Source organism: Miscanthus floridulus, chromosome 3 (assembly GCF_019320115.1).
Source record: "Miscanthus floridulus cultivar M001 chromosome 3, ASM1932011v1, whole genome shotgun sequence".
In the NCBI taxonomy this organism is placed as follows: Eukaryota; Viridiplantae; Streptophyta; class Magnoliopsida; order Poales; family Poaceae; genus Miscanthus; species Miscanthus floridulus.
Window position 1 is genome coordinate 106,584,513 of NC_089582.1, and position 27,957 is coordinate 106,612,469.

The window sequence follows — 27,957 nt, forward strand, 5'->3', positions numbered from 1 at the left end:
CACAATCTGTGCTCGGCAGTTGGTGGCGGTTGGTGTTTGAACCCGGTTAAGTATTGGATCACAAACACTAACTCACCTGGGCCGAACTAAATTGGTATAGGTGTGTAAACAAGCTGTGTTGTAGCAGTTGGGCAGGCCTGCCCACGCCTGGTCCGTTTGAGCTGGTAGGCCATGCTGGTCCAGGTGCGCAAACACGCCATCAGTGTCCTGGTTCAACGGGTGGACCTGATCTGGACCCCGCGCTGCCCGTAGATCTTGCTTCCTCACGCTATGGCTGACGCCCTCGACGGATCAACAAAAGCTCGTCTAGTTCTACCGAAATGATTGGACGCGGGCGTCCCTCCCGTGTTTTTAATCCAAACAAGCGAGTCCGGACAGACAGCTCCGCGTGGCCCGGCCCGCACCCCCATGCCGTTTTTAATAAAAAAAAGTGAGCCCAGTTTAATGCATGGAGGTACCTTGCCAACGTAACACAAATATGTACGTACACACGTATATACGACACCCTTATCAGGACGTGAATATGTGACATGCATGTGTACGAGAAGATGACATACGTCCTGTTTTTTACACTACTTTAGCTATACTTTTCATCGAAGAATTATTATTTTTCTTTCATAACAAATCAACATCAACAGCATTTTAACGAAACGAACAGGGTCTAATCGACATGCATGGAGAGCTATGCTGGATGACCATCTAGAGCAACGTATGGCGATCGTCTATACTTGCATTCGTGCACAAAAATATCTTTGGTACAAAAGATAATTATAAACCATAAATATACGTGAGTATGATCATATTACGAGTCAACTTATTATGGTCAACATAAATAGCAACCATGGGCCCTGATACGATAGAGCCACATATAAAATATTTGTGTGGGCCTTGATATGCTAGAGCCACATGTATATCAGATGTTCAAGACGTATGTTGTAAAAAATAGATCTAGATGTTGCATATGTTGCAATGGCTATACATGTATGTTATAAGTGTATGTTTCAAAATATTTTGGTTTTTTCAACCGTATGTTGTAAGTGTTTTATCTGGATGTTGTATATATTGCACTGGCTATACACGTATGTTGCAAGTATATGTTTCAAATGTTTCAACTGTTTTTAAACGTATGTTGCAAGTGTTTTTAGCTGGATGTTGTACTGGCTATACACGTATGTTGCAAACATATGTTTCAAATGTTTCAGTTATTTCAAACGTATGTTGCAATATCTGATGTTGTGTATGTTGCAGTGCCCATATACAAATATGTTTTTTTGCGAAACGCCCATACACATATATTGCAAGAGTATGTTTTTAAATGTTTCGTTCGTTTTAGATATATGTTGCAAGTGTTCCGTAAGCTGACGCGGGAAGTGGGCGCACGTAGAGGTGGTCCTCCGCGGTCCCCGCGTGTGTAGGAAGCGAAGTAAACGCGGCAGCAGGCGCATGCGTACCATTGCAACAGGCGGGGCCGGGGCGACAGGTGCGGCAGCAGTAGCAACGCGCGGGCAGGTGCGGCAGTAGCGTGCGCAGTAGCAGCATGCGGGAGGGGGACTGAGATCCCATGCAGTTGCTATTGCTACTGCAACTTATGCAGTTGGACGTTTTCAGCCTTCCGATGACCATCCGACGGCCCAAGCGAACCAAGCAATACTTCTTCCCCCTTTGCTATTTCTTCCTCCTCTGCACTCTGCTGCTCATTTGATAACTATTTCTTTATATTATTTCATTTCAGGAGCGCATATACCAGTCCATATGTGAAGCCTAGTTGTATCAAAGTCCAAAGTAGTGTTCAGAGAGTAATCAGGTATAAACCCTTAGATTAAAATCCGATGGTTAGAAAATCAGTTGTCAAAGAGCGAAGAAAACACGAATTTAAAGAATCAGGTGTCAATTCAAAGGAAGCCTGATAGCGTCCTATTCGCTTGACTTATAAGTCATATTTTTTCAGTAAACAAACAATATTTTTCTCTCGTAACAAATCAGTCAACAATATTTTTAGTCATGACTTATCAGGTCTAGCGAATAGGACAGAGATTCCAGAGAATCATACACAAGGGGCAGCACTACTTAATTTCATTTCTTGTGCACATGCAAGGTGGTCAATCAATGGCCAGCAATGAACGCAACCACTCGATCCATCAGCGCAACGGCCTCGGGGCTGCCGTGGCCGGCGACGAAGAATGCGTGCCCCTCGTTTTGTGACTCGAACCACTCCACCTTCCCCCGCCACCCGCTGGCCCTCGCGGCCTCGCAGTACGCCCGGCCCCTCGGTGCCCTCGGGTCCTCCGACGCCGTGCACACCAGCAGCCGCTCGCCCACAAGCTTCGCCAGGCTCGGCGCGCCAGCGGCCATCGGGTTGATCCTCGGATCGTCCAGCCCGTCTCTCGCACCGGGGAAGATGGCGCCCCACCTCCTCTTATTAGCTTGCCAGAATCCGTCTTCCTCTTCTTCCATCCTCTGCTCACCAGCAAACGAAGGGTGGAGCAGGAGCACGCCTTCGACGCGTGGTGGTGGTTCTTGTTCCGCGGCGCGCAAGCCGCTCGCTCCCGCGGCGATGGCCATGTTGTGGGCGATGTTCGCGCCGGCGCTGCCACCGGCAACGAAGACGCGGCCGGGGTCGCCGTGGGCGGACAGCCACGGGTCTGCGCGAGAAACCGCCCAGTTGAGCGCGGCCCAGGAGTCCTCATAGGCTGCAGGGAGCGGGTGCTCAGGCGCCAGGCGGTAACCGACGGAGACTGCGACGACGCGGGCGCTAGCAACCAGCGAGTTCATGTAGCGGTGGAAATCAGGATCAGCCGGTGAGCCGAAGACGAAGCAGCCGCCGTGGAAGACGACGAGGATGGGAAGCTTCGCCGTGGCACTGTTTGTGTTTTTCGAAAAAATAGCAGGAGCACGTACTGCTATATCATAAGAAGGAAGCAAAACCAGTTTACAGCAGAAAGGACTTACAAAAGGTGATGACTGCCGTTGTCGTCCGACTGGGGAGGTGACGGTGCCGTATGGATGGCTGGCAGGTAGAGCCGCGTGGCGACGCCGGTGTTGGCGTCGATGACCACGTCTTTGGAGGTGACGCCAGTGTCGGCGTCGAAGCCGGCGGGCACGGTTTCCATGCCGGCGAAACGCTCGACGCGACCGTCGCTGTATATCCGGAAGAAACCGCAATCCACAACGATCTCCGTGCTGCCCGAGTCCATTGCGCGCCCCGCGTCCAGCAAGCACTCGATGGACCCTGGACCGTAGCACTCGACTGATAAGACTTAGAAGAACAGGGCTTCCCTATATATCCTCTTCCTCTGAAGACTGCAGCTGTATGCCTGTATCGGTGGAGTATATGGTCAAGTTATTGTGCTTTAGTTTAGAGCACGTTAATTGTGCTTTTCACGTCACTGTGCTTTAGTTTAGAGCACGTTAATCACATGATCGTGATATGCTCAACTTGAGGTTATATTTTCTTCTCATGTAGAAGTACTACGTAGTACTCTGTACTCCTAGTACTCACAGCGACTTTTCCTGAAATAGTCAAAGCCACGGCCTCGTAGATGCAAAAACTCGTAATAAATTTGATGGATACTGATGCCTGAAATCCTTTGGTCGGCGCACATCGGTAAACGGCTGACTGCTTGGAGCCCGTACGTGAGGCTTGGCCCAATAACAGATGTTTCGGCCCATTTGCTTGGAATTGGTTTGGTTTATTTTATTTTATTTATTTTTGTTTTCTTTCCATCGAAACTCAGACCGCGGGAGGATAGCATGCGCCCCCGAGCATTTCGCATTAAAACAGAGGACTTCTCACCCAGTTTGAGAAAACCTGCAAAAACTTGTAATAAATTCGATGGATACTAGTGCCTGAAATCCTTTGGTCAGCGCACATCGGTAAACCACTAACTGGTTGGAGCCCGTACGTGATAAGAAAAGCATGGGCTTGGCCCGATAACATATGTTTTGGCCCATTTGCTTGGAATTGATTTATTATATTTTCTTTATTTTTGTTTTCTTTCCATCAAAACTAGCAATGGTCAACAATAAAAAATTATTAGTTTATAAATGTGTGTGTGTGTGTGTGTATACAAAGGTATAAGTATTTCCTTGAGCAACAAGTTTTAATTGAATATAATAACCTTCCATTACTAGAACCATCCAAAAATTTATAGAGCAAAAAGGAAAAAAAAAAGAAGAGCTACCTGAGCAGAGTATTTTAGTGGGCTATTGCATATGATTTTTTTGTCTTACATTTTGTGCTCTACCATGTGTATGGTAAGGAGATTTGTTTTATAGCCCCCAACCCATGAATTATTTCTTAACCTTAGCTATAGCTAGTTTCTTAACCTTTCAGATCGCCTGATTTTCTTGAATAGCGTAAAGTTAGATATCTGGATCTAATATGAGGCACGGATCTTAAAATTGGATGGGTATATTGTTGTAAGCCTCTAAAAACCTCAAGTGTGGTAGTACAAGCTCTAAAAAGAAACATTAGTTGATATAAACTAGCAATAATGTTTTAATAATGGTACAAACAAAAAAATCATGTGTGCAAGCCATAAAACAATTGATTTTTTGCCACATATATTCACAATCATAAAACATAAATCTTGATGTAGAGCTTAGATACTAAAATTTATGTGCAACCCTCTAAAATAACAAGGTGTCATGTGATGATGTAAATAAACCAACGCTATCTGAGGTATAAACAAAGAATTCATGTGTTGTTGGCTATAAAACGAACTTATGTTTTTTTGCCATATGTACTCACCATGATCAAGTGCAAGTCTTGGAAAGGTGACATTTAGTTTTTTTCCATACGGTAAAGTATGCTTTTCAAGCTTCAAGTTGCACGTTAGTCTAATTTTGAACCCTAAACTACAAATTCAAAAAATTTGGTCCTCTTGCTGGTTTCATAGGAGGGTTTATTTTTTAAAAATTTTAAAAAACAATAAAAATATAGTTTGATCTCTTAAATTTATAATCAATTTATTTTAAATCAAAAAATGTGAAACTACTATCATTTTTTTCTAAAATGTTGTCTACCTATTTATGATCTTTTATATAGTTTATGAAATTGGTCTATTTCTATTTTTTTTGCTTTATTGCTTGTAGTCGTGCTCAATATTTATTTAAAACAAATAAGATCAAAATAAATTTAAATATTCAGCAAATAGATACTCCCTTCGTCCTTAAATAAATCAACTTATAGAGTTGTCCAAAGTCAGACTTTTGTAAGTTTGATCGATGCTGTAGAAAAAAATATTAATATTTATGACACTAAATAAATACATTGAAAATATATTACATGGTCTATCTAATGATACTAACTGTGTGTCATAAATATTGACACTATTTTTTTATAAATTCAATCAAACTTACAAAAGTTTGACTTAGGAGAACTATAGAAGTTGATTTATTCGGAGATGTAGGTTGTAACATGTTTAGAAGAAAACTATAACTAATTTCATATTTTTCTAATTTAGAATAAATTAATTGTGATTTTTTAAAGATTAAATCAGCGAAAGGGTCAAATTTATCCAATTTCAATAGTTGGAGGGTGTTAGCTAACCCGTTTTGTAGTTGAAGGTTGAAATTTAGACTTACGTGCAATGTGAAGCTTGAAAAATGTACTTTTACCATTTTTCATATGTAAGTGTTTGGCCATGGGCCATGGCTTGCTGCATAGGCAAGAAATTTATTAATAAAACTTCATTTATCTTAAAAATGTATTAAAAGTGTGGCTCGAAAGTACTGTCTGGAAATGTTTTCAGAAGTTTTTATTGCATTTCAGCTGTAGTGAAGCTGTTGCTCTATTTACATGTGTACGCAGAAGCACTAACCTGTTCACAGCTAATGCAACTCAGGGCCTCTTTGGCAGGGCTCCGGCGGCTCTGGCTCCCGCACCTGTCGGCCGCCCACGGGCCGATAGGTGCCAGGGGGAGCCGGAGCCGCGGAGCCCGAAAAACGAGCATCTCCGGCTCCGGCGGTGTCTGTGAGAGAGGAAAGGAGGAGAGAGAAAAACGGCTCTGGTGAACAGTAGCCTACTGTCGGCCCGTGGGCGGCCGACAGGTGAACAGGGGAGGGAGCCGGAGCCACCGGAGCCCTACCAAAGAGGCCCTCAATTTCTTCTGAATAAAGAGTGGAAAGAAATAGTGACAGTGGGAATGTTGTGTTTTTAGTATTTCGAGGTATATCTGTTACAGGTGGTTTAGTGAAACACTAGAATTGAATTTTTGCCGTGAATAATCCAGTGCCATGTCTTCTCATTATATAGTGTCACCAAACGTAAGTTACAGCAGGAATAATGATAGTGGTGATGGTACACCTTCCATCTTCTAGCACTAGGCTTTGAATTCAGGTTAATACAGCCCACTAGACTTATGTAATCAACATGCACGTCAACATTCCCCCTCAATCTCGACTAATAGAAACTAAGTTGAGATTGGTCCTGAGTCGTTCTAGCATCAGCTTTGTCGATGGCTTGGTGAAAGCATCTGCTACCTGGTCTTCAGATGAAATGAATCGAACATCAAGTGCTCCTTGTGCTACCTTCTCTCTGACAAAATGAAAATCAACTTCGATGTGCTTTGTCCGTGCATGAAACACCGGATTAGCAGTGAGGTATGTGGCACCGAGGTTATCACACCACAGCACCGGTGGTCGAGGCTGAGGAATATCAAGTTCACGAAGAAGAGACTGTATCCATATTGCCTCGGCTGTACCATTTGCCAATGCCTTATATTCAGCTTCAGTGGATGATCGCGACGCCGTGGGTTGCTTCCGAGAGCTCCACGAAATCAAATTAGGGCCAAAGAAAAGAGCATAGCCTGAAGTAGAACGCCGGTCATCTGCACTACCTGCCCAATCAGCATCAGTAAAAACACTGAGCAACATCGAGGGGGATTTTCTGATGCGTAACCCTGTACTGACTGTGCCCTTAACATATCGCAAAATTCTCTTCACAGCTTCCCAGTGCACCGTTGTTGGCTTTGAAGGCAGGTTAATACAGACCACTAGACTATGTGATTAACATTCACGTTAACAGGTTTGAATAAAACTTGAAATGAAATGGACCAATTTCTAGTCTTATCAGAGGGTGTTAAATCCAGGGACTAAAGTTTGGAGGTGTCACATCAAGTGTTCGGATAGTAATAATGTCTTCGGTAATCCGCGAGACGAATTTATTAAAGCTAATTAATCCGTCATTAACGCATATTTACTGTAGCATCACATTGTCAAATCATGGCCTAATTAGACTTAAAAAATTCGTCTCGCAAATTAGTCTTATTCTATGCATTTAGTTTTGTAATTAAATCTATATTTAATACTCTATATATGAGTCCAAATATTCGATGTGACCAGACGACTTTTGCCCGAGCGAAACAAACACAGCCAGTCGAGTAGTCCACCTAGTTTCTGATTGCCAAGCAAAAGATGCAGACATTTTTCAGGTATACATTTAGACCCTGTTTAGTTCCCAAAAAATTTTGCGCAGTACCTGTCACATCGAATCTTGCGGCACATGCATGGAGTACTAAATGTAGACGAAAAAAAACTAATTGCACAGTTGGGTGAGAAATCGCGAGACGAAACTTTCAAACTTAATTAGTCCATAATTAAATACTAATTGCCAAATACAAACAAACGGGCTACAGTACCCAAAACCAAAAATTTTTGGCTTCTAAACGCGGCCTTAGCCACTCGCTTGACTGCAGTTCACAATTACAGTGTGCTAAGTTCAGGATAAATCTCGATCCACAAAACACAAATTCAAAATCAGGATTCAGAAGTACTGCTAGATTCGAGATTGAGCATTTGTCCTCTTGCAATATGAATCAAAATCACTAATTGTGCGAATCTTTTTCGCTGAACTACTCACCAGGTCCGGGCAAACAAAGCGAAAGGTACCTCAACAGCGCCTGACGAATTCGGCCACGACGGAGAGCTCCTTGACGGCGTTGTCGCTGCCGTGTTTAGGCAAGAAGAAGACGTGCGCCTCGCCCTTGGTCTCGTAGAACTCGAGCTCCCCCTCTCAGCCGCACTTCTTGATCCCCTCTGCGTACGCCCTTGCCCTCTCCACGAACCAGCACTGCTCCGCCGTGGTCACCAGCACGCGGTGCGACCCGAGCTGCCTCCACTCCTCCGGCGATGCCAGTGGGTTGACGTAGGTGTGATCGAGGTCGAACTTTCCGCCGCAGATGAATTCCCATGTGGGGTCGAACATTGCGGATCCGTAGGCTCCGCGCCCAGCGGCTCCTTCCCCCAGAAGTAAGGGTGCAGGAGGACGATGCCGCTGACCATGTCGCCGTAACCCTCGATGCCCCCTTCCTTACGCAGCCTTATCGCCACGTTGTGCGCCATGTTAGCGCCGGCGCTGTCCCCCGCAAGGACGATGCGGGAGGCGTCGCCGTGCGCGGCGAGCCAGGGCTCAGCCTCCGCCTCGGTGTCATCCGCGCGACACGCGGCGATGACCGCCTTCAGGGCAGCGAACGCGTCGTCGTAGGCGGCGGGGATGCGGTGCTCTGGCGCTAGGCGGTAGTCAACGGAGACGACGACGGCGGGCGCCGCGGCAGCGAGGGAGGCGGCGTAGATGTGGTAGAGCGGGGAGGCGGTGGTGTGGACCATGAACGCACCGCCGAACACGACGACGGGGAGCTTCTTCCCGGCGGCGGCGGAGCTAGAGAATTTTGGAGGGGTGTGCGGCTTACAGGCTAACGACAAATCAATAATGTAATTTACTAGGACCATAGCTATGATTGTAACATGAATAATTTAAAACAAACAATAATGATATACATCAACAATGAAGGAGCGGTAACAGTGCATTTGTGCTTCAAAATATGGTGGTCGCGTTCGGCTTACCTCAGATTCGGCTTGTTTGACTTCTTTTTTCAGTCGGAACAGTATTTTCCTCAAACAACAATTCAGTCGGAACGGTGTTTTTCAGCCAGTTTTAGCCAAGTTTCAGACCAGCGAAGAGAACCCCATAATTATAACAGTAAAAAATTGTTGGTGTTAGCAAAATAGAATCCCCTACCACGAAATCCTCATTGACCTAAAGAAAAAGAAATAAACCATTCATTTGTAAATAAAGAATCTACAGATTGTATGGTTGAAAAATTGAAAAGAGATGCATTACCTCTCATTGATCAAATCTAAGCCCTTTTTCTTCCATGTTCATGAAACCACAACATCATTTGTAACTTTCTTTAATTCTTCTTTCTCCACATAGCAAATAAGTCTATTACTCAAGTGTGTATCACCGATGCGGTTACTAAGAGATGTTTTAACAATCTTCATCCCTGAAAATATCCTCTCCAGTGTTGCAGTAGCAATTGGCAATACCAGCACAAGTTTTAAAAGTCAATAAACTAATGGATAGCAGCGATCTTTTCTTGTCTCCACCATTTTTTGTGAAAGCTCATAGATAGTATTTATGTTGGAGAATCGATTGTCTTCTCTCACATCAACAATATAGAGGGCAAGATAGTGGCTAAGATCCCTCAAATCTGTAGAGCTAAAATCATCAGGATATAATTTTGCTAGGTTTATCAGACTCTCTACATTAAAATCATGAAATAAATCTCTTAGGATTGAAAGCAGCTGAACAACACAAGCAATTGAGAGCTTGTCTCATTAAAGCGGCTATCAAGCTCTTGAACAAGCCAATCTATAACCACATTAAAACAATCCACTTCATAGTGATGCTTGTTTGTAATTCCAGATGCCTTTCTAGATTTTTTGGGATAAATATATGCATCTTTCATTTCTAACCTTGCAATATCATGCATCTCACAAAACTCGTTTACTTCATCTAATAAGTTGCCCCAATCATCTCTTCTAAGGTTACACAAATGCAATCTAGTTGATTTCAAACACTTCATAGCATTCACAATGTCTTGATCCTTGCGTTGCAATGCTAATGACAAAGTGTTTGTAATGGTTAATGCGGTCAATAAAAGATTTTGGTAAAACACAAAGTCAAAAGATTAGAAGTAGACTAGAAGGTTTGATGCTTGGTCTCTATTTTTTCAATCTCTATCATCCTTTTCCACAAATTGTAGCGCCTGAACAATTGTAGAAAACATGTTGACTAGACTTTTTAGAGTTTTATAATGGGAACTTCAATGAGTATCTCCAGGTCTTCGAAGACATTGTTCTTGATTTAACCCTCTCCCAGTTTCTAGCTGCCCACACCCTAAAGCATTTGTCACTTGTTCATGATTTATATCCCTAATCATGTCCCTTCTCTTGGCTAATCCACCCACCACATTCAATAAGCTATGAATCATGATTAAGAAATTGCTAATACCCTTATGCTTTCTCACAACAGCCATAATAACTAATTGAAGTTGGTGAGCAAAACAATGAACATAATATGCTGATATACTTTCTCTCATAATTAATGACTGTAGCCCATTGAACTCACATCGCATGTTGCTAGCACCACTATATCCTTGGCCTCTAACTTGTTTTAAGCTCAGCTTAAATTTAGCAAGTAAAGAATCAATAGATGACTTGAGACATGAAGAAAAAGTTTCAGTCACATGCATAAGGCCAATAAATCTCTCTTTCACAATTCTGCATTTGTCAACATACCTCAAGACCACTGCCATCTGTTCTTTACAGGAAACATCCCTTGACTCATCAACTAGCAAGCAAAACACATCATCCCCAAGTTCTTCAAGAATAGATTGTAGGATTTCTTTTGCAAAGCACTCTACAATGTCCGTCTGGATTTCATGAGCCACCATACAACTATTACCTGCAAGACCCACTGCCTTCCCCAAATTAGGATCATGCTCTGCTAAGCAATCAAAAACCTCTAAAAAATTCCCTTTGTTCAAAGACTCCTTCGACTCATCATGGCCATGAAAAGTCAAGCCTTGCTTCAATAGTAGCCTGGCGGTATCAATGGATCCATTCAATCTAGTAAAATAAGCCCTCTTAGATACTTCACTCTGCTGATGCAAACAACATCTATGTGCTGACTTCTCTATAACAAATCATCACACTTCTTCATAGCAATAAAGTGTGATCCATCAACATTGCCAACATGTATCTTTAGCCTCTCTTTTCTGTGACAACCATTCCAACCCTCAACAACAAATGCTTTATATCCTGCATCCTTCTTTTCTCTGAACAAGAAACAACAAAAACAATATGCTCTATTTTTTTATTCACTATATGTCAGGTTCATAAACCCAGGGTCTCTCGCGGACTGGCTTCCCAACAGAGGCTCGGCCTAGTAGGCAACATTGCAAACAACGCATAACTCATGGGCCAACCCAAGTACCTAAATGATAGTGTAAGGAAAATGGACCCTTGACCCATTTACTTTAGATTTTGGTGTTTGATGACCAACACAACCAAATTGGACTAATGAATTTGTAAGTGTTTATTTTGTAGTTCAATAGGGTGCAAGACATGACTTGGACGAAGGCGACGTGATGATCCGATGATCAACACCTTAAGAAAGACCTTAGAAGCACAAGAGAAGACCCAAGAGATCAAGCAAAGTCTAAGCATGAAGATTGGAACTAAGCCATACGTAAGATCGCGAAGAAACGAGCTCGCAGAGGCAACCGGATGCTGGAAACATGATCGGACACTAGACCGGTGGCTCGGCAGACAGGCAACCGGATGATGGACCAAACGCTGGCGGCAACCGACCAAACGCAGGGAAGAAGCATCCGATCGATTACAGTAAGGTTCCAGAGCGACAAATCTGTGACTGGACACGTTCGGTGGCAGGCGACCGGACGCTGGTCAGCGTCCGATCAATATTTTGCCGGCTCAATGGTTGGGACGACCGAACACGTCCGGTCAGGATGATTCAGCGTCCGATCAGTAGCAGTTTCATGAGAATCCAACCCTAACGGTTACTTTCTCAGTGGGGCTTATAAATACAACCCCAACCGGCCATTTGAGTAGTGTGGAGCTGAGGAAACATACCAAGGGTGTTGATACACTATTTTAGTGATCTCCACTTGTATAGTGCTTAGTGATTCATCAGGTGATTAGCATAAGTGCTTTACGAAGTGCTTAGGTTGATTAGACCACAGCTTATGCACTTGCTCTAGGTTTAGGACTAGTGTTTAGTGAGGTTTGCATACCTCTTACCACTCGGTGCTTGCGAGCACCATTGTTCTACATCGGAGGGGTTTGAAGTCTTACGAGATCACACCAACCGTGTTTGTGGTGTGGCCACCACCGTGTACCGGAGGGAACAAGGCCCACGGCGTTTCGGCCAGAAGCTTGATAGTGAAGACGGCGGGGAGCATCCGGAAGAGGCTTACCGGAAGGCACGTCGGAGACCCACTTGTGCGTGAGGAAGGCCCGAGGCTATCCATGGAGTTACCCGACCAGGAGCTTGGCCCTTGCGATGGATTCCTTGCGATGGGCTCCAACGAGGACTAGGGGGAAGCTTGCGCGCTTCTTGATACCTCGGTAAAAATACCGGAGTCATCGACGGGAGTTTACATATCTCTACCTTACTCTTTACCTTCCGCATTTATATTATTTGTTTTGCGGTAGAGATAGCAACTCACTAGCAAAACCATAGTTGCACATTTAGATAGTTCATCTATTGCATAGGTTTTGCTAGAGTTGGAAAAATAGGCCATAGTTTTGGAGTTAGATTTTTAAGTTGCCTAATTCACCTCCCCTCTTAGGCGTCACGGTCCCTTCAATTGGTATCAGAGCCGATTGGCTCATATTTGGACCTTTGGCTTAACCGCCGTTGAGCCGACGCTATTGTAGAGTGGTTGGGATGGATACCGCTAGGCCTCCATATTTTAATGGCACTAACTTCCCGTACTATAAAGCTAGAATGGCTTGCCACCTTGAGGCGGTTGATTTGGGTGTATGGAGAGTCACTCGTGACAGGATGAAACCCATTAAGAATCCCAAAAAGCCCACAAAGAGTGATGAAAAAGAAATGCATTTTAATGCTAGAGCTAAGAACTGCTTGTTTGAATCTTTTAGCATGGATGTGTTTAACCAAGTGTTCACCTTAAATACGGTACATGAAATTTGGTTAAAACTCCAAGAGCTCCATGACGGCACAAGCAATGTCCGTGAGCAAAAACATTGTCTAGCAAAGCAAAACTATGATTCCTTTACTATGAATGATGATGAGCTTGTTCGTGATATGTATTCTCATTTGAATCTAATTATCAATGAGCTCCATTCTATAGGATTATTAAAGCTAGATGATGCGGACATCATGAGGAAGATCATCTCCATACTACCACAAAAGAAATATGCAAGCATCATCACCATCCTTCACAACATGGAGAACTTGAGTACTATGACCCTGGGCATTGTCATTGACAAGCTAGTGGCATTTGAAATGTCACGTAAGATGGGTCAAGGAGAAGCATCTTCATCAAGCAAAGGCAAAGCTCTCGCTTGTAGCGAGAAGAAAAAGATGAAGGACAAGAAAGTTGAGTCAAGCTCAAGCTCAAGCTCCTCAAGTGAAGAAGAAGATGAGGATGATGATGATGATGAATAAGAATCAAGTGATGATGGTCAATCTTCCTCCTCCACCTTCGACCTTGATGAAGAATCAATCAAACTTATCAAAAAGGTGGAGAAGATGATTGTAAGGCTCAATGTCAAGGGTACGCCCATCCAAATTCAAGACCTCGTTTTCACTAATCAAAGAAATGAGCAAAGAAAGAGAGGATGCTATGGATGCGGCGAGTTGGGACACTTTGTGGAAGTTTGTCCAAACAAGCCCACACCCAAGACAAAGAAGAAGACATACAAGAACCAAGCCCTCACATCAATAAGATCATGAGATAATTCTTCAAATGAAGAAGAACCCCATCACAAGAGGCGAGGCCACAAGCACTCATCATCAAGCTCTTCTCATGTGTGTCTTATGGCACAAGGTAACGAAAGCTCTTCCTCTAGTGAGAGTGATAGTGATGACGATATGCCTTCTTATCATGAACTTGTGTAAGAAAATCTTAATTATGCTAAAGCTTGCACTAGTCAACAAAAGAAGCTCAAAAGTTTAAAAGAAAAGCTAGATAGTTTACAAAAAGCATACAAAACCTTGCTTGAATAATATGAGAACTTTGCTAATCTCAATATTGAACTATCTACTAAAATTGAGAAACTTGAGACTAGTGCAATAACAAATGCATGCACAATCAATGATGAGTAACTCTTAAAGAAAAATGAAAAATTAAAAGAAAAGTTAGCTAGTTCACAAGAAGCATATAATAGTTTGCTTGCTAAAATAGAAACCATGTGCAAACATTGTGATGAGCTAACTAATAAAGTTGCTAATCTTGAAGCCGTTAGCACAACCCCCACCAAGGCATCTAAAAAGAAAAGTTCTATCTTTAACATGTCTAAAAGGGATGTCTCTACTTCTTGTAATGATTTATGTTTAGACTCACCTTTGTGCAATCAAGTTTGTGTTGAGAAAGTTGTTGTAGATACATGCACACAAGAGGTTGCAAAGAAGAATGAGCAACTCAAGCAAGAAGTAGCTCGCCTCACCAAGGACTTGACTCAAGTGAAAGGCAAGGCAAAACAAACCCAACTTCATCAATATAACACCGTCAATGGAGTGAAGAAGCTTGATGAAGGACAAACCGTGGTTTGCTATGTGTGCCGCAAGGAAGGTCACAAGTCCTATGAGTGCAAGGTGAAGAATGGGGGAGGAGCAAAGAAGAAGGAGAAAAAGCAAACAAGCAAGCTCTCCAACACCTACACCAACAAGGTGGACAAGAAGGCCTCCACACCTCATCTCTTGAAGAAGAAGAAAAATGACAAGGTGGTGGCCATCAAGGTGAACAAGCAAGCCAACAATGAGGTCAAATGCTTTTGGGTGCCAAAGGAAATTATTTCAAACACGAAGAGCACCAAGAAGGTTTGGATCTCGAAAGGGAAGTGAGAAGTCCATCGGACAACGGGGAATTTGGAGACTTGGCAAAGTATGGGTGCATTTCATGGGGTGCATTATAATGGACAAAGTAATTGCCAAGTAGGTTAGTGAATACTATGGACCCAAATTCTCCCTCCCATGTTAGGGTAACTAGATGTTATTACTTTTTAATTGGTATATCTTGTAATTAGATTTTCTTACAATTGGTATCTTTAAGCATCTAGTCACTCTTCATGTCTAGGTTTGCATTTGCATGCTTATTTCTTTTGTCATGCATACACTAGGTATAGCTTATGGTAGGCTTGCTCAGTTTTTTTAACCCATGGAGCAAATCTACATGGTTTAAAATTGCTTAGAAGCACGACACATAGCTTGTCTTACTTTTGTTTATCTAATATGTGCCAAAGTCCAAAATTATAGATAATCTCTCCCAAATATCATCTTTCAAGTGGTATTTTGACACTTAAATCAATGTGCACAAATTTTACAAGTATTCAACACTTGTATGCACAAATTTAGGGGGAGCTTAATCTACAACTTGGATGCTTTGAGCCTAACACTTTTTCAAATTGTATCAATTTTTCAAACCTATCACATGTGTAGTAGTCTCATTGTAAGGAAATTGGAGTCCCCGGAGTTAAGCATCATTCTTCAATTGGCATCATCATGTTGATTTCATTTCATATTTATATGCTTTCTCCATGCATTATATAGATTAAACTCTCTTATGCAATAAATTGATAATTATGCATATACTTTGCTTTCTACCATATGCATGCATATATTTAGGGAGAGCTTAGTCTATATAATGTGAGAGTCAAATTTTGTGATCCATCTCACTCTATACACAAAGGATCACAAAATTTGACCCTCCCTTGTGCTACTAATGTCTTCCTTTTCGGTGTTTGATGCCAAAGGGAGAGAATTTGAAGGACCAAAGGCAAGCATCAAGTTGATGTCTACAAGTGGTAATGGTCCAAGAAAGGAAGGAAAGTGAATTATGGATTAGTCTAAGTAATGGGAGGAGAATTTTTTTAGAAAGCTAGGCTTTAATCAACAATATCACATGGGGACATTTGCAAAGGGCAAGACAAGCTTTTAAGTAAAGTTCTATTTGGTATCTATCAATTAGTATAATTTAACCTTGCCCTTTGCATTGCATCCTAGCAAGTAGGTAATTTTTAACTTTCAAATTTTTATTATTTGCTTGCTTTGGTCGTGTTGGCATCAATCACCAAAAAGGGGGAGATTGTAAGGAAAATGGACCCTTGCCCCATTTACTTTGGATTTTGGTGTTTGATGACCAACACAACTAAATTGTACTAATAAATTTGCAAGTGTTTATTTTGTAGTTCAATAGGGTGCAAGACGTGACTTGGACAAAGGCGACGTGATGATCCGATGATCAACACCTTAAGAAAGACCTTAGAAGCACAAGAGAAGACCTAAGAGATCAAGCAAAGTCCAAGCATGAAGATTGGAACCAAGCCGTACGCAAGATCGGGAAGAAACGAGCTCGCAGAGGCAACCGGACACTGGACTGGACACTGGAAGCGTGACCGAATGCTGGACCGGTGGCTCGGCAGATAGGCGACCGGATGATGGACCGGACGTTGGTAGAAACCGACCGGACGCGGGGAAGAAGCGTCCGATCGATTACAGTAAGGTTCTAGAGCGACAAATCTGCGACCGGACGCGTCCGGTGGCAGGCGACCGGACGCTGGTCAGCGTCCGATCAGTATTTTGCCGGCTCAACAGTCGAGACGACCGGCCACGTCCGGTCAGGACGATTCAGCGTCCGGTCAGTAGCAGTTTCGCGGGAATCCAACCCCAACGGCTACTTTCTCAGTGGGGCTTATAAATACAACCCCTAACCGGCCATTTGAGTAGTGTGGAGCTGAGGAAACATACCAAGGGTGTTGATACACCATTTTAGTGATCTCTACTTGCATAGTGCTTAGTGATTCATCAGGTGATTAGCGTAAGTGCTTTACGAAGTGCTTAGGTTGATTAGACCACCGCTTATGCGCTTGCTCTAGGTTTAGGCCTAGTATTTAGTGAGGTTTGCATACCTCTTACCACTCGGTGTTTGCGAGCACCATTATTCTACATCAGAGGGGCTTGAAGTCTTGCGAGATCACACCAACCGTGTTTGTGGTGTGGCCGCCACCGTGTACCGGAGGGAACAAGGCCCACGGCGTTTCGGCCGGAAGCTTAATAGTGAAGACGGCGGGGAGCATCTAGGAGAGGCTTGCCGGAAGGCACGTCAGAGACCCACTTGCGCGTGGGGAAGGCCCGAGGCTATCCACGGAGTTACCCGACCAGGAGCTTGGCCCTTGCGAGGGGCTCCAACGAGGACTAAGGGGAAGCTTGCGCGCTTCTCGATACCTCGGTAAAAGTACCAGAGTCGTCGACGGGAGTTTGCATATCTCTACCTTGCTCTTTAGCTTCCGCATTTACATTGTTTACATTACTTGTTTTGCGGTAGAGATAGCAACTCACTAGCAAAACCATAGTTGCACATTTAGATAGTTTATCTATTGCATAGGTTTTGCTAGAGTTAGAAAAAGAGGCCATAGTTTTGGAGTTAGATTTTTTAAGTTGCCTAATTCACCTCCCTCTTAGGCATCACGGTCCCTTCAGATAGGCCAGAAGGGCGATCCAATGTCCGACCGAAAGGCCTGACTGAGGAGGAACGACACCCATTTCCGACTCTGGCCCATCTCTCTGACTAGAGCGCTCGCTTCGGTCTTCAGCCCACCTCCGGATGACCTCTCCGACCAGAAGGCCTGGCCAAAAGCACTACTTCCGACTCTGACCCACGTCTCCGACTGGAGATGCGCCAAAACCCTTGCTCACTGCTCTTCTCCGACTGGCACGATCAGAGTTGGCTAGGACCAACTGACCGGGGACGCCCGCTCGGTAAGGACTAGGAAATAGATGAAGAGAGTAAGGTAGGGCGCACAAGTCAAACCACAATACCAAGGACCATACCCTATGCACCTGCAGGACAGTACCCTATGACCTCCTGGCATGGCAAAGCCCAAATAGTATTGTAGGCACTGATATTTTTCCCTACAGTGTTGTAGGTGCCATTAACTCTCATACGGTAAGGCTCCCCCACACGCCTCTGGGCATCGACAGTGTTGTGGGCGCCGACATTCACCGTACCCGACGAATATGGTAAAACTCCTTGCATGCCTCCAGGTATCAACAGTGTGGCAGGCGTCGACGTCTGCCATACCGAAAGAAGACAACACAAACCTCCCATGTGCATCTGACATTCGACAGTATTATGGACGTCTACCATTATCCTGTACCCATCGGCATGGGCAACAAGGCTCAGTAGCATACATACTCTCCCCCTCTTACTTGTAAGGCCATCCCTTTCATCTATAAAAGGAGATACGCTCTCTCCCAACATTCAGATTCAATAGATCGATCAAGTTCACTACTACACAACAGCTGAACCACCAGGTTCAAACCACGAGCATACGCTCGAACACTTAGCTTATAGCAGGGCTCCCGTCACTCTTGGCCATTCTGACCGGAGTCCGACCGGACCTCTTGTACCCCCATCTTTTTCCTTCTAGTTTGTAACCCCACTGCAAACTTCGAGCACCTGGGCTCAGGAATAAAATCATCGACCGACTCAAACTGGACATAGGGCACGTTGCCTGAACCAGTATAAACCCTGTGTCATTGAGTGCTAGGTCACCTCCGACCACAACGTACGACAAAACTATAAATATTTACTTGTTGGTCACTTTCTGCACCGACACTATATTCAAGCCAACTTCCAAACTCATCAAACTATTCCGGCCGAAACCTTCTTGGATTGTCTTTTTCCCCAATCTGTGTAGAGAGAAAATTGCACATGTGTGGTTGGCATGGCCCATTCTCCAAATATTTTCTTCTCATCCTCTCTCTAAGATTAGAATGGTAAGAATTAATTTCCTTTCTTAAGCCTAGGTCATATTTGATTTCTCTTCTCAGTTAATATCATCTGGACGACTGTCTGGTGTTTTTGTTTTGAAAAACCTTTCCATGTTTTTCCTAGCATCCACAAGAATACTTAAATTTTAGTTACTTTGATTGTTTTCACAAATACCAAATATCACAAAAAGAACAAAAAATGCTAACCCTAGAATCTAGACAAATTATCACAAAATTGAAATCACTCGATGACGAGATCGATGGAAACTGAAACTATAAAAGAATGGAGAATATTTGAACTTGCTTACTTTGTAAAAGATGAACATAGAAGAGGAGAGTGGAGAGAGGTGGGTGGAGTGTGTGCTGCTGCCTCCTGCGGTCCTGGTCCTGCCTGTTGTGCGGTGCGCTCGGCACTCGAGTGCGGTGCTCCTGGTGGCTGTTGCAGACTGCCGCCGTGCCGCGGTTGTTGGCTACTCGGCTAGCCGACCACCCGCCACGACGCCATCACTCCATCAGAGAAGCTGAGAAGACGGAGGGGAACGAGAGAGAAGGCCACGGGAGAGGAGGCGTGCAGTCGAAGACTCACGATGGGAACAAAGTGTTATTGGATTCCTACGTGCGTGTGGACGGCCGGCCAGGAAGTCTCGAACTGATGTTGGGTTGCCAATTTCGATTGTGGGCTCTCATAACCTGGGCTGTGGGTGCAAGTATTTGGGCCAAGTGGGTGCGAATACAGCAAAAATTTATATACACCCAGTCACGACAACATGGATCCGCCCGTGCTTCCCGGGATCCACTCCGATGGGGAGGTAGAGGCGGGCGGAGATGCCAGCGGCGGGGTCGAGGACGACGTCCTTAGACGCGACGCCGTTGGCGGGATCGCCGTCGGGGGACGGTGGGGCGGTCTCGGTGCCGTCGAAGCGCTCGACGCGGCCGATCTTGTACATGCGCAAGACGCCGGGCATCTCGAACTTGAGCTCGGAGTCGGGGTCCATGGCGGCGTGGGGACTGAGGAGCCTGTGGATCGGGAACCGGACGAGCAGAGCGGCTAGCAAAGCGATGAGAAGACCTGTACATAGCACCCGACACGACAGTTCGGGCATTCTGCCCGTTTCTTCCTGGTTGATAGCGAGAAGCCGAGAGATCTGGATTCTCGAATACTGGATGAACGATCCGGAGATCTGTTGTGCCCTTTGATTGGATGTGCATATTTTTATCACAATCCACGTGTGTTGAAGTGGATTGGGGTGAAATTAAACTATATTTCGTTCCATTCCACGTAACACATGTAGATTGAAAACAGATACACACGCAAACAAGATCCGTGGTGGGAATTGGGACCGGATGCCATTGGCTGCGTTTGGATCCATCCAAACTTCCATAAGCCGGTAGAAGCTAGGTTCATCTCTATCAGCTTAGATAAAAAAAACTACTCAATTCCAATAATAATTTTAAACCAATCGTTTCAGCTCTACAAAATTCAAATCAACGAAAAAACATGAATCAAGGGCTTAGATCCATGAAAGGTTCATGGATTTTATAAAGTTGCTCGAGAGATACTTTAAAGCACGTGTTTGAGACTTAGGCCCCAGTTCGGCTGGCTGGAAAAACGACTGATGTTGATTTGTTGTGAGAGAAAAACACTGTTATTTTGTTGAAACGGTACGACTGATAAGTTCAAGCGAATAGAGCCTTACTCATTGAGTTATGTGGTAATTATCCACCATGTCATAGATTACATATCATGCTCACCTCGTACCTGTTAATTCTTTTCTGTCCATCCCCTTCCCTGCACTCACTTCCGAGATTCTCATGGCGCCGCAACATATTTGAAGGACCATGACATTGTTTACATGTATATGGATGCCCAGCTTGCAGATGGTGAGACAATGGGCCTCAAATCCTATTATTACATTCTCAACAATATATCCAGGGCCACTATTTGCCTAAAGATAGTTGATGGCAAAGTTGTTAGGAAAATGAAGGGTACTAAGAACTTCATAAGACCTCAAGGGAATGTGGTAATTTGGCGATATGTTTCCGTAGAACATTGATTTCGAGTTTTCACTAACCTCCAGAACTGCTGAATAGGTTCGGGAGTTCCGGACAAATCTTCAAAACTTTTCAGAGTTTTGCTAATCCGCTCCTTATAGTGTCATAAGAATTTCTTAGATACGGCTATTTACCCCCTCTAAGCATCGTTGATCCTTTCAAGAGGTGGAGGATAACTGGATTGACCATTCCAACATTCATTAGATTGTCGGAGCTGTTCCACCAACAATTTAGCAGAGGCCATGGCTACTTGAGTTGCAGCGACATGAGAGCGTCGTGAGAAGAAAAACATCGCATAAGGGATTTTGTATGGTGTGCTTGAGATGTGGAGATTCGAGAGTGGAATTTTGTATGGTGTGCTTGAGATGCTCTTACTCTGATCCATGGCTAACAATCATCGTCCAGGATTTGCTTCAATTTCGGTCACTGAACAGAAGCGTCTCCTTTATTGTTCTAAAGAAAATCAAGGGCGGGTATCGTTACATATCGGATGACATGTACTCCTACCGTCCCCAAAATAAGTGCACTCGAAAGACGGTCAATTCTGAACTTCTGAGCCTGTCACCGCGGCAGCACAAAATTCTACGGAGTACCTGCACAATTCTGAAGTATACAGTGAAAATCTGTTCAAAGACAGCTGCACAAACAGTTACGAGTGGGTGTTGTTTCCAGTCCCCTCCACCTTGTTGCGGGCGATCCACGAGGACCACCAGCACCATGACCACCGAACAAAAGTCTCGTCACATTCCTACTCCCGTCACCACTCGAATCTACAGACTCGCGAGCCCCGGCAACCGCCGCATCATCCCCCTCTTCTTCACATTCCTACTCCCGTCACCACTCGCATGTACAGACTCGCGAGCCCCCGCAAGGCCGCAACCGCAGCATCATCCCCAGACGCAACCTTGCAATTTTGTAGAGTATTCTACAGCCCGTAGCAGCAGAAGACGAGAGACCAGTACTAGTCGTTTGTTCAATCGTCTGCAGGGGTCCCAAATCTCGCTTGTTTTCTCCTATACCAGCTTACTCTTCCAATCCCTGTCAGGGTAGTTAGTCTTGAGCTGGTGGGATCATGGTTGCCAAGACGAGGCGACAGCTCGCCAAGCTCGCGCTGCTTCTCCTCGCCCTGCTCCTCCTCCTCGCCGCCATCTTGCTGTGCGTCTTCTTGATCCCGCGCCACCACAGGAGGCCGCTGCCCCCTGCCTCGCCGCCGGGGAACGCGTCGAACCCCGACGACAGCATCGTGGCGTTTGACTTCTCCCCGTACCTCATCATGTACAAGAGCGGACGCGTGCACCGGCTGGACGGCACCGCCCGGTGCTCGGCCGGCGTCGATGAGGCCACGGGGGTGACCTCCAAGGACGTGGTGCTCGACAGCGGCACTGGGCTCGCGGCACGGATGTACCTGCCCCCGTCGCTCGGCAGCAGGCGGCGGCACCCGGTGCTGGTGTTCTACCATGGAGGCGCGTTCGTGATCGAGTCGGCGTTCACGCCGCTGTACCACGCGTACCTGAACGGGGTGGCGGCGAAGGCGCGCGTGGTGGCGGTGTCCGTGGAGTACCGCCTGGCGCCGGAGCACCGGCTGCCGACGGCGTACGACGACTCGTGGCAGGCGCTCAACTGGGTGGCCAGGAACGCCGCGTCCGGGCCGGAGCCGTGGCTGCGGGACCGGGGCAACCTGTCCCGGATCTTCGTCGCCGGGGACAGCGCCGGCGCCAACATCGCGCACAACATGGCCATGCGCGCGGGCACGGAGGTGCTGGACGGCGGCGCGGCCATCACGGGCCTCCTGCTCCTGGACCCTTACTTCTGGGGGAAGCAGCCGGTGGTCGGGGAGACGACGGACCCGGCGCGGCGGCACCAGTACGAGGCGACGTGGTCGTTCATCTGCGGCGGTCGGTACGGCATCGACGACCCGCGGGTGGACCCGCTGTCGATGCCGGCGTCACAGTGGCGGAAGCTGGCGTGCTCGCGCGTGGCGGTCACGTCGTCGGGCCTGGACGACTTCCGGCCGCGCGGCCTGGCGTACGCGGCGGCGCTCAACGGCAGCGGGTGGGACGGGGAGATCGAGCAGTACGAGACGCCCGGCGAGCGGCACGTCTACTTCCTGGATAGGCCCAAGGACCCCAACTCCATCAAGGAGCTGGCCTTCGTCACCGGCTTCCTCACTCGGGAGTAGGTAGATAGCCATCACGGCGAGCCGGGGAGTAGGTAGATAGCCATCACGGCGAGCCGGCGATGGCGTACAACAGTAGGTGCAATGCAATGGTGAGGATTGCTGATTGCGGTACATGATTAATTAATACTAGAGATTATTATTATTGCTAGCACCGTAGCATGTTTTTGTTTTTGTTTTTGTGTTTGGATCTTGATAGGGTTCTCGAGCTGTGGTGATGATTTGGGTGATGGCGAGCACGGTGAATCCGGGGATGATGGTAGCTTATTACCTCTGACATCGTGAGGAAAGCTGCCTGTCATCAGTACTACGAGTACTACATAGGACTTGTTTTCAGTTTAAGAAAACCTCGTACTGGATCCAACACTTCGGTTGTTCGGCAATCTCTATAGAAGACTCAAGATGCAAAATGAACTGCGTCGGCTGTTCTGTTTTCAGCCCGTTGATGATTGGCATCTTAAATTAAGATTTTTTGTTTTAAAGGTTCCTTTTGAAACAAAACATCTCATCAGACAATTGTGTATTAGCTCGGATTACGATTTGCTAAACACGATCTCACTGTGTTCGGGTCTTTTTATTTTTTTGAGTTGTTTCGCTAAAATTTAGTTTATGCTGATTTATTGAGAAAGAAAAATAATATTCGTTCGTCGAAAACAAGTCGACTGTGTTCGGTTTTCAGGTGCAAATGATGCGACGGGTTGGTACTTGGTAGCTCCCCACAGCTTGCGGTAGCGGAAGACGGCAACGGCACGGGCTCTTCTGCTATACACTTCAATTCACGGATCACGACCATGCCATCTCGCGCTAGCAGGACATTAGGCGTCGAAAATGGACAACTATCCAGTCGAGCAAAAGTACCGCAGGACGATGACATTTCACCCACCGGCCACCGCGAAGGAGCTTTTTCCTTTTCCTTTTAAAAGTGGTCTTGCCTGTCTGATAGAAGGATGGATCGATTCGAGTCAAGGGATGAAGCCATGCCGCAATGACGACAGGGACACAGGTGGCGGACACCTGTTTCTCGACGACGACTGTTCAGCGGACGATACACTTATCTCTGATGTCGTCCGTGCAGGGGTCGTCATAACTCACGCCACCACGAGCGGGAGCACCCGGCGTCGCAGAGGGTTGCACCACCCCCAGCGACGCGACGCCCACACCACGCGATGCTGCACGATGGCTCGCACGGTTCACTGAGGAGGTGCAGCTCGAGCGAATGCCGCCTCTAATCGCCAGCCCACCCAGGCAGAAGGTGGTAGCCAGAGGGCAACTCATGCCAAAGCGGAGCAGACGGATTGCCGCTCAGCAGCTGGCGCACATTCCGATCTCCAAGCGGGGCGAGGTCCTCCTCATGCGGAGGATGGGCTTTGCATCTCCGGCAGGTCCAATTTAATCCGCGTCAAAGAGAGCTTACGGTGACTTTTTCGCAAGGAATTGTACGTCGAGCGAGGTGGAAGCACTGGACGAGCTGTTCCCGGCAACCACTGCTACGATTGGTACAAGGCTCTTCTCGGATGACGGAGTAGAGTCGCGCGGTCATTAGCGGAGACGCATAGCTCCGTAGATTACTGCGCTGCTCGTAGTTCGGTTGTTTACTTTTATGTAATATCGAAGTTTGAAACAGTCTACTATGAAGGTCCAGTCAAACTGTAAGACCTCCTAGGACGCTCATTAAAAACATGTCGTGTGTATGGTTAAACTCCTTTTCTTCTTAATTACAATGATACGCAAATCTTTTGCGTATTGGAGGAAAAAAACGACAGGGACACCACTCCCATCCACAAATCGCCGTGATAAGACGCTGCACGCACGTCTACTACGGCTTCAGTTTCTGGCTACTACTAGTCTGCTCCGTGAGTTGCGAGTCTTGTGACGAGGCAATGATTGGCGAACGGGTGCAAGAATGAATACGTCACCAATGTCTCAACAATTGTACGTACGTGTACAATTAACAATTGTTCGTCAAATGTTCACAAAACACCATGGCGATCCTAACATTATATCCTCCTCCGATCTGCATCACCAATAACAAGAAGAATTCAGCCGCACCTAGCCCACAATTTTCAGGCAAATCCGGCGCAAATCATAGAGCAAATGCAAACATCGATGAGCAATGCATTCGTGAGGAAATGGCTTCACTGGTTAGCAAGCCCGACGATGCGTCGTCTTGCGCGCCGGAGTCGGCGCCACGCGAAGTCGACGTGGTGGAAGCAGTGCCCATGCCCGGCCAGCCACCTCGAGCACCTCCACCACCTACACCCGTGGGACCTCAGGCCTTAGGGAAGCTCTCTTACAGACTCCAGTCATGTGAGCAAGTTAGATCCTCACTTCCACGTTCTTGACATGTCTTTTTTGTATGTTTAATGTTCAGCTAAACACAACTTGTGAGGTAGTTTGTATAAAACTTTTGTGCCCTCAATTTTCTATTATTGTCTTTTTGATAGAATAATTTGTAGGACATATTCATATATGGCTTTTTTAGTAATGAAATAAGGTAGCTCAGCTAGTTTGGTTCTTTATATTGAAAGCTGGCAACACAAGTTTAAATCCTTGACTTGACGTGGATGCCAGTGTCTTCTTGTATTAAATTTAGGATTTAACGTCATTATTCTTTTAGTGGTACAATTGGACACGAGTACTTGTATTTTCTAGGATATATTTACTCCGTTCTAAATTATAAGACGTTGTGGCTTTTCTAGATACGTTGCATTTGCTATGCACATAGATATACACTATGTCTATATACATAGTAAAAGTATGTATAGAGAAAAGTCAAAACGTCTTATAATTTGAAACATATTTAGTATATACAATTATACAAACAAAGAGTACAATAACAAGAAACCCTCTAACCATAGGATATTCCTGAAAATATGATTAGCCCAACAAGTCCAAATACTCCAACTCATCGGTACAATCCGTTCTATATAGAAGGTACTGATAATTGTCGTTTGAAGTGCGTCAGTATTATGTCATTTGAAGTGCATCAGATTTCAAATGGTTTATTAGAATTTGGTATTTGAATATTCAAAAGGGACCAACACTGTTTTGAGAAAACCACATGTGAGGTACCATAAAAAGATGCCCCCTAAGCAAGAACCGAAAAAATCGCTTAGACCTTGTAAATATCGAAGCCAAGAGACAACCACCGGCAAACCCCCACCTTAACCGAGGCCCGGCTGGACCACCCGGCCCACCTTGAACAGTATCCGAGCTCACCCGAAGCGGGCTCAGTCCAGAACGAAACCACGAGGCATCGGACGAGGTACCGATTCTCCGACTCGCCCGAGGCCCCACACGCAAGGACAGTGGCGGATGCACGATGTGGGATAAGGGGGAGGGGGGGGGGGCTAAAACAATGGAGATGTTGATTTGCATGAAGATTTAATGGTGAAATCAAGCTTTTGCTACAGTGATTAGGCTTGAAATCAAGCCATTAGGGGGGCTGGAGCCCTCCCAGCCCCCCCTTTGGATCCGCCGCTGCGCAAGGACTCGGACGAGGTACCGATTCTCCGACTCGTCCGAGGCCCCGCGCCACAAGGCCTCGGACGAGGTACCGATTCTCCGACTCGCCCGAGGCCCCGCGCCACAAGGCCTCGGACGAGGTACCGATTCTCCGATTCGCCCGAGGCCCCGCGCCACGAGGCCTCGGACGAGCACTCAGTTACCGACTCGCTCGAGGCCGGCTCGGCATCAACCCCGTCATCGTCGCCTTGACCGACTTCTCTGACATGACGTCACGTCCAACTAACGCGTCCAACCACTCCCGCGACGTCAGCCGAATGATGGCACGATACAGCGGAGTGGCCGACGAGAGGGGAGCCACATCGACGCCATGCCGTCCGGGATAGGACGGGGCAGGGGTTACCGGCCGCTGTGTTCGGCAGTGTGCCCACGGCTGACACCCGTGCTGCACTGTGCTGCCTAAACCCTGCTCCAAGGACAGCGCGGCATGGAAAGTAAAGTCCGGGTCCCTATAGCCTCGGAATCGACGTACAAAACCAACTGCTCCCTCCGAGCCTCGGCTATCCGCTTTCGGGCTCCTGTAGCCTCGGGACTCGCGCCCGCCGAGCCCCCTACAATGGTTCAGCCTCGACACCGACTGGGCCTCGGCTCTCTACGTTGTCGGCACTCTGGGACTGGCACGTCGTCTGCAGTACGCGCCATGCCCTGCGTCAAGCTGCAGGAGCCCCCACGTCGTGCACAGGGTCGAGCTCCTGTAGCCTCGGAATCAGCGCACCCGCGCCGTCGCTTCTACCCAGCCTTGGCTCTCCGCGCCGGTCAAACATACAGTGACCAGCACATCTCCAACAAAAGAAGGCGCGCATGCCACCACAGGAGCTCCCACGTCGCACATGATCAGGCGTGACCGGCGCGTCGCTCTAGTGCACCGAGGACAAGGCCGCTCCACCGACCATGCCGCCACAGTGGCGAGCTGCAGGGCTCAGACATACCACCTCTGCTCATAAAACGCCACGTAGCAAATACATGTACCGCCCCTGTGCCTCCCTTCGACTATAAAAGGGAGTGACCGGGGCCGCTTCTAGGAAGAAGGGACACACGGGAAGCAACGCACAACGCTCGGTAACACACACGCTTTCTCAGCGCAAGAGATCAACATCTTAAGCAACCCACGCCACTCTACGCAGAGACCTGGGACTAGCTCCCTCTCTCGCTCAGCTTATAAGCCCCTACTACAAGCACCTCGGTGCAAGGAATATAAGATCGCTCTCTCAGACTAGATGTATGGCACCTATTGCCTGAACCAGTATAAACCTTGTGTCTCTTTGCATCACCATTCGGGATTAGGAGCACGCAGTACACTTTTACTAGTCGGTTGAGGACCCGCCGGACCCAAAACACCGACACCACAATTTAGAGACGATGACCAAATAAGGCTTTGTAG

At 46.4% G+C, this 27,957-nt stretch overlaps 3 protein-coding genes across 4 annotated transcripts; 1 reads left to right on the forward strand and 2 right to left on the reverse strand.

The window, feature by feature from the left end:
- Positions 1 to 1,891: 1,891 nt before the first annotated feature.
- Positions 1,892 to 3,331, reverse strand: LOC136546373 (probable carboxylesterase 3). 2 transcript variants are annotated; one of them, XM_066538352.1, is made up of 2 exons: positions 2,950 to 3,331; positions 1,892 to 2,752 (listed from the first exon to the last, which is right to left on the reverse strand). In XM_066538352.1, the coding sequence occupies exons 1-2, from the start codon at positions 3,192 to 3,194 to the stop codon at positions 2,104 to 2,106; spliced, it is 894 nt and encodes a 297-aa protein (XP_066394449.1). In that variant the 5' UTR covers positions 3,195 to 3,331; the 3' UTR covers positions 1,892 to 2,103. The 2 variants fall into 2 exon arrangements, with proteins under 2 accessions (XP_066394449.1, XP_066394448.1); XM_066538351.1 differs by having other exon boundaries at positions 1,892 to 2,860; positions 2,950 to 3,330.
- Positions 3,332 to 6,228: 2,897 nt separating this feature from the next.
- On the reverse strand, positions 6,229 to 19,818 carry LOC136544175 (tuliposide A-converting enzyme 2, chloroplastic-like). Its single transcript, XM_066536423.1, has 3 exons — positions 19,575 to 19,818; positions 7,891 to 8,693; positions 6,229 to 6,839 (listed from the first exon to the last, which is right to left on the reverse strand). The coding sequence occupies exons 1-2, from the start codon at positions 19,816 to 19,818 to the stop codon at positions 8,086 to 8,088; spliced, it is 852 nt and encodes a 283-aa protein (XP_066392520.1). The 3' UTR covers positions 6,229 to 6,839; positions 7,891 to 8,085.
- Positions 19,819 to 21,570: 1,752 nt separating this feature from the next.
- LOC136546374 (probable carboxylesterase 2) lies at positions 21,571 to 23,604 on the forward strand. The gene is made up of 2 exons (XM_066538353.1): positions 21,571 to 23,054; positions 23,087 to 23,604. The coding sequence occupies exon 1, from the start codon at positions 21,948 to 21,950 to the stop codon at positions 23,052 to 23,054; it is 1,107 nt and encodes a 368-aa protein (XP_066394450.1). The 5' UTR covers positions 21,571 to 21,947; the 3' UTR covers positions 23,087 to 23,604.
- Positions 23,605 to 27,957: the final 4,353 nt, after the last annotated feature.

What these genes read in the sequence shown, in the direction of transcription:
- LOC136546374 (XM_066538353.1), top strand. Translation starts at nt 21,948, where the DNA reads ATGGTTGCCAAGACGAGGCGACAGCTCGCCAAGCTCGCGCTGCTTCTC.
- LOC136546373 (XM_066538351.1), bottom strand. Translation starts at nt 3,194, where the DNA reads ATGGACTCGGGCAGCACGGAGATCGTTGTGGATTGCGGTTTCTTCCGG. An exon ending in AACGGCAGTCATCACCTTTT is followed by an intron (nt 2,861 to 2,949) that starts GTAAGTCCTTTC and finishes AAACACAAACAG; the next exon opens with TGCCACGGCGAAGCTTCCCA.
- LOC136544175 (XM_066536423.1), bottom strand. Translation starts at nt 19,818, where the DNA reads ATGGACCCCGACTCCGAGCTCAAGTTCGAGATGCCCGGCGTCTTGCGC. An exon ending in CCATGTTGTCGTGACTGGGT is followed by an intron (nt 8,694 to 19,574) that starts GTATATAAATTT and finishes ATTTGTCGTTAG; the next exon opens with CCTGTAAGCCGCACACCCCT.